General features: G+C 36.4%; 1 protein-coding gene across 48 annotated transcripts in view; it reads right to left on the bottom strand.

Moving 5' to 3' along the window:
• LOC310908613 (uncharacterized protein) overlaps window positions 1–13,070 on the bottom strand; it is a 92,235-nt gene extending 79,165 nt beyond the window's left edge. For 21 of the 48 annotated variants that reach the window (XR_014589889.1, XR_014589890.1, XR_014589897.1 and 18 more), the window contains exons 1-3: window positions 12,806–13,070; window positions 11,850–11,969; window positions 1,367–1,445 (exon numbers count right to left, since the gene is read on the bottom strand). Coding sequence is in view for 5 of the 48 variants with exons in the window: in XM_083859823.1 (XP_083715949.1) it covers window positions 11,850–11,969; window positions 12,806–12,841 (156 nt within the window). In the remaining 43 variants the exon portion in view is untranslated. Of the gene's footprint in view, window positions 1–1,366; window positions 1,446–4,142; window positions 5,086–9,656; window positions 9,786–11,849; window positions 11,970–12,805 lie in introns of those variants that run through there. The other 27 variants (XR_014589907.1, XR_014589908.1, XR_014589909.1 and 24 more) reach the window with 8 other exon arrangements.
• Between the last annotated feature and the right edge of the window lie 312 nt (window positions 13,071–13,382).

Here is a 13,382-nt window from a genome sequence, read left to right as displayed (position 1 = left end):
AGGTGGGGCAGTGTTCTTCCCAGGCCCCCTGCCTTTGGGCTGTCTTCTGCTAATGGCCCATCAACACCTGGCCCATAACTCACAGGTAACTCCCTCCAGGAGTTATCTCTGTTTAATGGGCCATCAAGGACCCACTTCACAACTCATCATCCCATTGGGAGATGATCCACCCAGAAGGAGGAACCAAGAATTTTCACCTGGATATAATCTGGGATTTGGGACAGTACAAGCATCCCTTACCCACTGGATTCCCAGAGGACCAGAGCTACCAGACCTTTCTACAGGATCACTGCTTCAGGAAGAGCACCTCATCTGGACTGCTTCCACCATCCTGCTCAGGTTGTATTCTGACTCTGTCAGTGGTCCTTTGTGTTATTGCATTTATTTTATTTTTACCTTTTTACCTTTCTTCTTATTAAATTGTATTTCTGACTTGGAGCCTCTCACTTGTTTTGCTTTCAAACCACGACACCTATAAATAATTTAACACTTATTTACTTAATAGCAAAATATAGCACTTTTGATTTTACTAATGAGTTTGCAGTAATAAAATGTGTTTGATTGCAAATTAAAAACAAGGGTTTTTTATTGACAGAATGCGACATAGATCCTGCTACAAATAAGTAGCAACATTGCTTTTACAATCGTTAGTAAAGTTAAGGAGCAAGAACTAGACTTATTACACTAGAGTTTACCAAATAGGAGGCAGGTATTTGTATATTGTTTAAATTAGTATTCATGTGAAATAATTGTAGAACAAATTTTGTATTTTAAAAAAACCACAAAGAAGATCACAAAGACTTCTTGTTAAGTTTAACCATAAAGTGTGTAGCCACTTTTCTCAAGAACAAGACATGAGAGGGTAACAATAACTGAAGACAACTTTGACTCTCTCCTAGGGTACAATGCAAACCAGTGTATTTTTCTCCATATTAATAAACAGGGCTCAGAATCACTGTAAAATATATTGAATATGAAATGCATGTAAGCAATTACTCTATTGATGAAGCAACATCAACAATGCCCACTTGCGGGTGTTGGGAGCTGCTTTCCAGCTAGCTCTGGCACCGAGCTTGCATGTAAGGGTACGGCTTGGTACCTTTTCCATCCTGTGGGTCTTGGCCTCAGGCTGAAGCGTGGTGAACGGCAAGGAAGAAAGGAGGAGTTCACGTGGGTTTCAACTGGGGTTTATTTCACCCAGAGTAAAGTGAGATTTTCCCTCTGGGTCTCACCTTAAGTACAGGGCGGGGGAAAGGGTTGGTGGACAGCCTAGAACCAATCCTGGGGTGGGAGGAGTGACCCAGAACACAAGGGACAGACAGTAGAACAATTCCATGCATAAAAAGGTGAATGGGGAATTGAGAACCTGCCAAATTACTTGACAGTCTTCCAAGAAATTTCCAGGCTTCTGGGCAGGGCTGCAGAGTGATGGACAGGACCTATAACTAGGGAAAAACCAAAAAGGGTTTTAACATGGGGGTACAGGGACAAATCATTATAAAACAAATAACAGAAGCATGAAGAGAACTGATAAAACCCAAAATGCCCCACTACACCCACTCATCATTAGCATATCAGTTCCTGATATCTTAAGGTCCTGACTCTGTTTCTGTGCAGCTGAGCTCAATGCTTGGTGAAGAAAATCAAACTCTAAGGTTTTTGATAGGTATTTAGCACTGATTTTACCCATTTCACAATATTAAAGCAATATATATACCAAACACAGATGAGGGAGATCAGTAAATAAGCATCTTTCCTGTATTGTTCCATAAAATAAAAGAATCAATTACCCCCTAAGCCTAAAGTTACATTTACTAACAAACCTCTGATTTCCTGAGAAAGAAAAAGCTCCTGAAACCACGTATATATGTATGTATATAGATATACACATACATGCAAACAGATATATATTGTTTTTGCAGTACAAAATTACTATTAAGGTCTCCAGTACCTGTTGGTATTTTTTAGGGGGGAAAAAACAAAGATCATCTGCTCTGCTTTGTGAGGAGCATCCTGCTTGGGACCTGTTTCATGCACATATTAATTTCTGTTAAAAAAGCATTATTACTTTTTACAAGTCTTAAAAATATTTACATCGAGTTTCACTCAGTCAGAGGATTTTTCTTCTTTTTACTTTTCTTCTGTTTTTTTACTTCTCCTCCAGTTTAATGCAGAAATCTTAACATAACATTGTAAATGACTTTTTGGTAACTTGACTAAAAAGATTGATACCATACTCATTGCCTCATTTCTTCAGATCCTACAGAACTTTGAGTATATACTATCACCAAAATTAGAGACTTCTTGCTGACTCATTCTTGAAATTACACAGTAACTTCAGTGGAGTGAATAAAAGCAACATTGTCTTTAATTCTTTCTCTTGAAAAATGCACATGGTGGCTGTTAGCTCCATACCATAACTTCTTTTCATAATTAACACAGAGATTTTAAGTACTTTGGATTATTTGACAAAATATGTTAAAAAGAGGACTGTTGCCATCTTGCATTTTCAATTATCCTGAAAGATTGGCATCACAGACTTGAAGACACAGGGAGTTTGTTGTCAAGATTCAGGTTTTTAAGGTATTGCTGAACCCATATTTTGAGCTTCAACACAGAACATTTATCAAATCGTCATGCCATGCATAATTTTTTTTCCCAGCAGAAATCTTTAACACAATTAAAAATAAAAATAAGCCAATATAAGAAAAGAAAAAAAAATCAAATGCATGTTTGTCTCCCAGCTGATATTTTTGCCTTGCGATCTACATTTTGCAAACATAGGTTTCTTAAACTTGCCAAGTGATGGATGAATTACTCAACATCTTTAACGCACATATGGCCAAAGTGATGAAAAATGAAGAAGCAAAAGCACTTGATTTTAAAACATGAATATTTACAACAATCACTATTTGAATGTAATGAATTTTAATTTAGAGCTTCCTGCACTTAGCACAATATATTATCCTTTACCCAAGCTTGTCATTCTTTTTTTTTAAATGATCTTTTAAACCAATCAAGAAGTTTAGAAAAATCTAAGATTAATATTATCATTCACATTTCTTTATTTAATTTATTTTCTTTAAATTTGGTAAATATTCTTGCTGTTAGCATTATAAAATTTTAATTAGTGTATACTCATTTACTTATAACAGTTGCACTGTTCGAAGGATTCTAATTTGTATACATTAAAAAGTTACCTTTGAGGATAAAACTGTCAGCACATAATCACATTGTTGTTATAATAGAAGTATTCTCTATCTTACATTTCAACACAGTCAATGAAAAATGTTGCCAGACACCCCAAATTAATGGCTTCATTTATTTTGCCTCATTTTAAACAAAACACAGACTATGTCAAGCAAATAATTCTAATGTTTGAGGAGTTTCCAAGCAGATACAGCAGGTGAACCTCAAGAAAAGTTGCAAAGCTTCTTTCTATCCTGTCACTTGGAGTTACTCATTGGAGTTAGTCATCACCACATTACATTCAAAATAACTTCAGAAGCAGCCTATATTTTTCATTGCAAAGCAGAAAAATGGAAAAGCGTTTCTAAGTTTGTTGGGTTTTGTAATGTTGTAGTTCCAGGTGTGCCAGCAGGAGCCACAAGTACTGATTTACAAATGTCCTTTCAAGACTGGCAAAGACATTTGGCCAGCTGCCTGCTTTGTGCAGGCTTTGTGCAGGCTGGAGGAGGCACTTGTTCCTCTCTCCTTGCCTCAGCCTCCTGTCCCTGAAAAGGTGCATTTTCAGTTTGAATGCTCCCTTGCTCTCTGGCATTGCTCAGCCTGCTTTCCTCACCATCACAAAAGAGGCCCCTCTCACACCACAGCCATGCTAACGTATCAGAGCACTCGTAACTCCCTAGTCTTGGGCTCAATCATATCTATGGGACAAGTTCAGCCTGTCTCAATGTCACTTGGGGTTCCTCAAACACACTGGAAAATCAACTAATATGAAGTTACTTTTGTGTACAATGGTTAATTACTACCAAACATACAATTAATAACTGGCTGGTAAATTCAGCATTATTATTATTATTACTCACACATTCAAGGTAACTGATTCTGTGGAGACAGTCAACCACTCCCTCAGGTAATAGCTCAAATACAGAAAAAGGGAAGGGGATGCCATATTGAAACAGTTTGCACTTCAGCACTGTCACTGTTATGTTTTAGAAACCCTGATATATAGGAGATTTGAAAAAAGATTTATAGCATTATACAGGTGTGTGATGTAGGAGAAGGAAAATGAAAAGATTTTTTTTGTCAAATATCTCTCTGTGGTAAATCTTAAAAGGATTTGCAGCAAATTTATGTGGTCTTTGCAAGACAGACTTTTTTTTTTTTTAAGATTTCTTTTACCACAGACCTTTGAAAGCCTAGGACCTCTCCAAGATTTATTTGTGCAGTTTACCAGAGTCTACATGTCCCTAGACAAGGACTACCATCTGTCCTTCACTTTATTCAAAAGTTACCATGGTGGATTAACGTTGTGTGGCTGTCAAGTGCCCACCAAGCTGCTCCTGCACCCTCCTCAATAGGACTAGAGATTAAAAACATGTGGGTCAAGATAAAGGAAGTTTAATATGGAAAAGGGAGGGGTGGGGCAACAGAAGGCTGAAGCAAAGCAAAGAAGATTTATTCTCTACTTCCTATCAGGCAGCAATGTCCAGACAGCTCCTAGGAAGTGGGCTCTCAGTACAGTGCACAGTGTTTACTTTTGAATACAGAGAGGATATTCCCTCTGCACATCCAGTTTAGCACATACAGTTTTGATACCAAGAGGAGCTTCACTAGAAGTGTTTTAGTAGAAATAACTTCTGAAATGGCTTTAACTCTCTCATAATGTGCTAGTATTTTTCTGTTGAAGTATATTCAAAATATTCCTGCCTGATAATGAAGGAATTGAAAACATATTTTGTGTACCTGTGAGTGATAGAGGGCTGTTGGAATGCTAGAAAAACTTAGGTTTAAGATTTTAGTATCTAGTAATATGTGTGAGTCAAGATGGAGGATTTCGGCTGTTGTCTAAGTTCTTCTTCAACATTTTCTTCCTTCTTCTTCATGGGTTTAGGAGGTTTTCTGTAATTGGGTGAAAAAGGCCTTGAGTGGTCATTATTGGGTCAAAATTATAAATAATATAGGTGTCATCTTGTTATTGGGGGATTATTCCTTAAAGAACTTAGAAAGAGTTAGAAGCACTCCATTTTACCTTCGTTTTCTAAGACCTCATGGTGTAATGTCTATAAATACTGTAAATAGATAAGAGATAATAAACATTCCAAGTCTGAACTTGAACTTGGTGTTTCCTCTGTATTCATCCTGACCTTGGCAGAGAAGAAAAGAAGCCAAAACTGTCACAGAGGGCCATACCAGATCAGAGAGTCCCATACCCAGGCCTCAGGGAGGCAGCAAACTTTCCTCTGGATGTGTCCTATCAGTATGCTGTGCCCCTCAAAAGGGGATTGCCTATGACAATTCTTTCTTTTTTGCTTTTAAAGCTAGTTGCAACATGTTGGGGTTGTCTGACACACCCTAGGCAACCTCCAAAATGGTCTTTTTCCTACCTTATCATTTTCCTAGCTTCCATTTTCCAGAGTCTCAATATCTTTTCCATGGGGGCAGCCAGTGTGGGAAAGAAGACCAAGAGCAGATTTGTCTGCTCTCCCAAGCAGGGACCTACCTCCACAATTCCATGTCTCTTAGGCCCCTTCCTGCCCGTGAGGGAGAGCGTAGGGTATTCTCCACTCCCTCAAGAAGCAGCTTCCAGGGCTGCTACCCTGCCTCAGGGTTGGTACAGAGCAGCTCCAGTAGTCAACCCTCCTCTGATATCCTGGTGCTCCTTAAACTTTCCACCTCCTCTTGAAGTTGTACCACCAGACTGAGTAGAGCATCAGCCTGCTCACACCTCACATAGGTATTGTCCCTGCTGCCTTTTGATACCAATTATATATATAAGAAATATTATATAAATAAGAAATAGTTATATACTCAAGAATATACAAGAATTAACAAGGACCAGCTGTTTAAGCCATACTATTACATAAGAACTCAAATCTACCACGGGATTCTGTGGGAGCAGGCAGCCGAGTGACTAGTCTCACTGAGAACAGTGTTCTATGCCACAAGGGGAACTTGATCTTCTGAACTGACCTTCTCAATCTGTGAGGAGCATCTCTGGCATTAGGAATCATGAACAGCAAAAATCACCACCTTTGGCAGGAGCCAGCAGCACTATTGCTCGAAAGCACTATTTAGAAACATTTCTTTCTTGAAATCTTTATGTATTTCAAACCAAGTTAGCCAAACTTTGTCTTCTTTGTATTGCCCATAGATAGGATTGGAAAAAAATGGATAAAAATAAGCAGCAGAGATCAGGAATCATTTGGCCTCACTGAAAGAAGGAAACAGGTTATGGATTTTCTGAACATATACATTTAACATGTGCCTGCTGACTAACGACTTAACTCAGACCGTTGGATTTATGTTCCACTCATTCCTTTTCCTTGGGGAAATATTCAGTAAATGTAGCCCATTTATTTATGGAAAACAATTAAATTGTTTAGAGGAAAAACCAAAGTATTGCTATTTTGGTTGATTGTTTGGAAATATTCTCACTTACAAATTCAAATGGCATTAATACATGGGTGACATTTGTAAAGAATAGTCACTGTTAAACATGTTAACGTGCTAATAATCATTAGCACTATTGTGTGGTATCACAGAATAAAATAATGGTGACTTTTCAGCATTTTGTAGAAGAGTAACACTTTATTTACACCTCCAAAGGACCTTTGAAGCTGCATATCATGCAATTTACTCAGAAATCAAAGGACATGATTTGTTTTTATTTCTTAGTAAAACATTTCCTGCTCATTAGCAATATAGTGCTGAATTATTCTTACTGAAAGAGATGTAAAGGTTATGTCTAATAAACTCCTACCTAAAATCAGGACAGTAATTTAGTGGTACATAGGTATAAATGTAGAAAAAACAAATAATTAGAGCTAGAGACATTGAAACCTAACTGCATGGGGCCTGTTTACTTCAAAGAAACAGTGTCACTAGAGCGAGGGAGGGAAAAGAAGATGGCAGTCTGCCAAGGTTAGTTTCTGCTGGGTGACAGTGGTAGAAAATCACATTGTTGTGATTTTCTAGTATTCCAAACTAGAAAAAAGCTTGTTATTTAAGCAAATTTGACAATGTATTTCTTTATTTTTGATGTATATTTGGTGTATATTTGACAATATATTCAGGTTAAAAAGGTATCCCTCAGTAGGATATGCCTGTGTCATTATAGGGACCATAAACACTTTCACATTATTAAAAAAGGTTTCCTGGTTCATAAGTTCAAAATATGATATAAAATGTTTCTATATTTTGGAAAGCAACTTGAACTGTGTTTCTTTTGAAAGTATTTTGAAAGAGAAATGTTGTGCTTCAATTTTTTTAAAATTTTTTTTTCTAACACTGAGGTTTCTAATTTTGTTGGACTTTGTGAGAAAATAAGAATGTATTGGTAGGGAGTACTGAGTTAATGAGACATCTACAAATCTCTCCCAGAGAGTTCTTCCTCTGCTTTCTCAGCAGACCATGAAATTTAAGGAGTTGAACAAGATCAACATCTACAAAAAGAAGTCTTACTTCTTGCAATAAATATTAATATTATTAAACAATTAACTAATATTTATTCTTACTATCAAAAGATTTTAAGAAATACTAACTGCAGAAGTTATCCCCACACATTCTACAGCATTCAAGTTTTAACATTAAAACATACGATCATAGAATGGCCTGGGTTGGAAGGGACCTTAAAAATCACATAATTCCAACACTTTCAATTTGAACACTTACGGGAATGGGGCATCCAAAACTTCTTTAGGAAACCTGTTCCACAAACCTCACAGCAGAGAACTTCTACCTAATAACTAATCTAAACCTATGCTCTTTCAGTTTGAAGCCATTCTTCCTTGTCCTTACTACATGGTTTTGTAAATAGTCTCGATCTTCCTGGTAGGGTCTCCTCAGGCATGGGAAGACCACAATTAGGTCACCCTGAAGCTTTCACTTTTCCAGGCTGAACAAGCCAAATATTCTTAGCCTTTCCTCATAGGAGAGTTGCTCCATTCCTCAGCATATCTCTCTGGCAGTCTGAAGCAGTCAATACTGTGCTGTCAAACCACTGGTACCTATGAGAAGAAGTACAAAGGCATCTCAGGGAAATGTTTCCTAACTTTTTATGAAGGCAGTCTAGCCAATCTGAGTCTAAATTACCAAATATTAGACCAACAACTGATGAGATGAAGAACTGAAGAAGTTCTGATACTTGTAAAGGAAGAAAGGAAGCAGAAAGAGACTGAGGCATTTGCACAAATTCCCTGAAATAGGACCTCAAAATTGTATTTTTCTTAGAAAGTTTATGCACAGGAAACATTTAGAGGTTGCTGAAATGAGAAAAGCAGACAGAAAGGTCAACATATTCCCCATCAAGCACATAAACTAGAAGGAATTGAAAAGTTTTGAAAAGGCCAACATAACGACACTGCCTGTTAGCTTCTCATATGAGGGAGACAGAACTTCGAGAGTCATTATGGAAGCTTTGTGCATATACTACTGTCCTACCAAAGCTGGAAGAAGACAGGAAAATACAGGTCAAGGAGAAAGCTGAAGAGAGAGAAGGAACTTCTGTCCAACAAAGGATAAAGAAAACTTCTTGCAGGGAAGAGCAAGAAGGGACTGGAGTACAAATAGCCAAGGTGACAGTTTGGTATAGATACTGAGACACAGTTAGTAACAAAAAGCAACACCAGTGCTAGGTATGTTTCCAGAAGATACTAGGTGGTAAATCTCGAAGGCTATGAGCACAGGCAAGCAGAAGAAACGTGTTGGAAAGTTCAGAATGATTTTTCTGGGTATATACATGGGAGTTTGAATTCTAAATATTTCTGGTCACATTCAGAAAGAAGGGTCAATGAAAACCTTGGAGAGGTGTCGTTGCTGTACAGAACTAATCATGGCAGGTTTTATAGAATTTACATTTTTTTGATTCTGCGTTTTAGTTCATAGTCCTTGAATTATACATCTGGCATCCCACTTTCCTGTGGAATATTCCATGGGGTTGATTTACCATGCTTTTGGAAATATATGGAAATGGTTGCATTTTATTTCTACTAGTGCTGAACTGCTACACTATGTTTGTTATTTCTGAATAGCAAACAGCTATCACTTTCACTCACACACACACACACACACACAGAGACACATATATATGTGTATTTCTGTTAAAATAAATGCACAGCTACTTTTGGTTTTAGTTCATATTATCCCTCACTTCTTGACAGTATTTCTGTATTTCTGTGTTTTCATACCACCTTGGTCAGAGTGCAATAATACATTACCAGTGTCCATTACAAAAGGACTATTTCTGTTAGGTTTGTTATTGAGCACAAAAAAATCCCATGAGTAACAGTAAGCTAAAGTATCATTTATTCCTCATAACATGGAAATGAGTGCTGAGCAAGTTACTTAAAACTCTACATGAATAAAGTATTGGAAACAGGCCCTAAGGGAAAGCTAAGGTTTAATGGTTATACGTATAACAGTGATACATTTCCTGACACACAGCATTCAAAAGAATAGATTTCATTATGAGTGTTTCTAAAGTGCTAGATTAGTTGGAGCTAAGCAAAAATGGGTATCTTTTTATGACCCTTACATTTCTTATGGGAACAAATCCTACCTTGGAGCTAAGTATTAATCTATGCTCATAGTAATCATCAAACCTGTAAGTGAGAAGGAAAGTGAATGAAGGCTTAAAAAACCCCCTGTCTTTAATTTCTCTCTACTCTAACTATAATTAAATAGTATCCTGAAATTTTAATAAATAAATATGATGAAATTAATTATTTTTCAAATAGTACTTTGGTGACAAGAATCACAAGAGCAACAGGCATATTAGAAACTAAGGAAACATAATTTATTTAAATTTTTGCTGTTAGGTTTTATAGAAAGAATTCTTTCCTTCAAAAGAACTATTAAGTAGTTGACCAAAGGCTCCTATTTAGCATAGGGCTTCCATTACTCTCCACTTCGCATTTATGCATGTCACACATGGAAATATGCCTCTACATTTATAATTTAATCTTTAAATCCTGTTATATAAAGATCTCTCCATCATACCTTTTTTCCCCCTACTGTAAGAAAAAAAATATTTAAAAAGGCCAAGATTTTTTTCATATAAAGTGTGATTTCATTAACAAAAACTTTTTATGTATAAGCTTATTCTGTTTCAGCATTTGGCTAGCCCAAGCTGATGGAAAAATTTTTCCGAGTACAGAAGTGGAAAGAAAATCTTAAGAATATGTTTGAATTCCAAAAATTCTTTCTAAAATCTAATCTTTAAGTTTTTTTCTAAAAATACAGATTTATAATGACTGAATTAATTTCTGCATTAAGAATTGGCAGAACTTATTTAGTAGTCATTTTACACTGATGACAAAAAAATTAAAATGCATAATTTCACTTTTAATTATGTGATAAACTGTGTTAACTTGAAGTTTCAAGTCATAGAGTCATGGAATATTCTGAGTTGGAAAGGATCCATCAAGATCATTGAGTCCAACTCCTGGCCTGCACAGGACACCCCAAAAATCACACCGTATGCCTCAGAGTGTTGCCCAACACTTCTTGAACTCTATAAGGCTTGAACTCTGACCAGTTCCCTGGGAGCCTGTTCCAGTGCCCAGCCACCCTCTGGGTGAAAAGTGTTTTAATGATATTTAACATAAACTGCCCCTGACTCAGCTTCATATTATTCTAGGGATTATTATCCTCTCTTAAAAGTAAAATTTTCATTCAAACATGAATGATTTTGCTAAAACCACTACAGGTATAAGTGAAAACTGCGAGTATAACATGAGAAGCTCAATCAGGAGATAATTTTAAAATACCATTGTACAAGCAAGATATATTTCCTATTTATTTTTCATTTATGTGCAAAGTAAATAAGTGAAGGACTGTTATTAAAGACTATTCCAAAATTTGATATTATTTCTGTCACAGCAAGAAATGTTAGAATCAAAGAACTCACATATTTTGACATTAAAAAAGCTACTAAATGAAATGTGTCCCACTGTTTCATCTATTTTGACTGCATGTAGTATAATAATCCACTTTTGTTTACAGATAATTAGCAATTATATTAAACATTCCAAAGCCCAATGTCAGCAATCTGCTTGTAAATAACTCTTTATTTTCCATGTTTCTATTTGAGCCAGTCAGTATGGTTTCTAAAAATCTTTATAGATCAAGAAGACACAATATTTAGGCATCACCTCAAAAAATCATAAGCATTTTTCTTCTTATTACAGAGGAGGTATCAGTGAAGGCTTTTTACAAGTAGTGCAAAGCAGCATCACAAACGATCTCTTAAATATTTTCTGAAACTGAGTCTGTGAGTGGAAGAGATCCAAAATGTGTTGTCAACATCAGTACCCTTACAATTCCTTTGGACCACTAAAGTAGGGCCATTTTGACCCTTTCAGAGAATTAGAGGTTAAAAACCACACTTTTTTACAAAGAAAGTCCAAGAGAAGCAAGCCAAAGTGGTCACAGTACCTCCCAACTGCTATGGAAAGCAAGCCAAGTTCTAGGTTTAGCATGGAATATCATAATTTTGCTCCAGATTTAACTCCCCTTTGTATCTTCAACATGTTTTCTTCAAGATGCTGCCAAAAATATCTCCTCACACATTATGCAAAAATTCCAATATTAGCAACAAAAACACAGTATGAACAACCATCAGTATGATTCCTTGAGCAATCACTGAAACAGAGAATCAACCTTACCCTGTGATATGTTACATGAGTCTTCAGTGTCAGCTTCATCCTGTGAGAAACAGTAAACAGTTTTTCCTTCTGACCTGAGCACTTGAAGGGCTGCTCTGCAGCACAGCTCAGATGAACCCTCTGTTGGGAATAACATAATAATTCAAATGTGAGAGCAAAGTAGCTGCTCTCTCATTTATAAATTCCACTTCACTTATGCATTAAAAAAAATTCATATTCTGGAAAAATATGTCTGATATTGAGGGACAGGCAAAGAGTGAATTGATAAATATCAGCACAACTGTTTTATTTCAGTGTTTTAAGTTAGTTCCATAATAAATACAAAGTGAACACTGCAAGACGTTTGGCAGTTAAGATTTATCAAAGGCAAAGGAAAATGAAATTTAATCCTTTCTCAGTTTTTTTTTTTTTTTTCCTTGTGGTCTACAGCATGGATTCTAATAAAAATCTGGTTATAAATGTATCTGACAATGGATTGCAATACTGAATTATAAAGAAATTCTTTAATTTTTCACCTGACTAAATTCTATTTTACATCTCAGTTAATCTGAGAGTTCAACGTTTGCTGCTGTTTATTTTTGTTCCTATGTAATTTTTCCATTTGCATATCCTTGAACCTTTTTTGATGGTACTCTAGCACTCGTCAGTTCTTTTATTGATCTGAACCAACCCATTAGGATAGGAGGAAAATAGCCATTGTCAGGTTCCTTTTTGATAACTTTAGCAAGCTCTTTCAGTGCAGGGTCATAATCCCCTTAGAGTAAGAAAAGGAGTCATAATGGCAAAGACAGAGCAAGAAGAAAATATTTGATATGTCGATAATCTGTTGGATTTAAAAATGGCATGTAATTTTATCCTGAATACTTTCTTCAAAGTTGTTTTGCACTCTGTGAAACAATTACATCTCCATCTGTCTAAAGAAATAGGTGAATATTCCTGGCATTTAGGGTACTTACTAGTCCTTGGTTTCTGTCTCCTTTCTGATTTTTCATCAAAAAAATTTCACCTGCAAATTAGCAGTTCTTGTCACTCATTCTCCTCCTTCCAATACTGTCAAAGTTCTCACATACTCCCTTTTATGATGTACCTTATGTCCATTTCTCTGTCTGGTTGTCTAACTCCTAGACCCTGTATCACTCATGAGCCAGAGCCTCACAGTAGCCACATAGCAGCTTCCAAGCATAGCCCTGCTTGAGCGCAGTTTTCCAGATGACTGCAGCCACATTAAGATGGAAAGTTTTAACACATTTCATTGTCTCAAGCTTTGTTTAAACATTAACAGCAGTCTTCCAACCAATTGCCAATAGCCAGAGTCATCCCTGAGCAAAGTCTGCTTCTAGGTTAGCAGCAATAACCACTAAAACCATGAACCTCTGGAAAACTCAAAGACATACGTCTGCTACAACATAACTTAGAGTGACTCACAATTAGTAAAGCACTGACAATCTAAAACAATGATGGAAATATAAATTACTAATGCGGCAGTTTTGCCTTGGCAACTCATGATGGTGCACCACTAGCTGAAGTAAGAAA

Source organism: Zosterops lateralis, assembly GCF_965231275.1.
Source record: "Zosterops lateralis genome assembly, chromosome: 4".
Classification (NCBI taxonomy): Eukaryota; Metazoa; Chordata; class Aves; order Passeriformes; family Zosteropidae; genus Zosterops; species Zosterops lateralis.
Note: the sequence above shows the minus strand (reverse complement) of the source record. Positions and strands in the feature narration are given on the sequence as shown.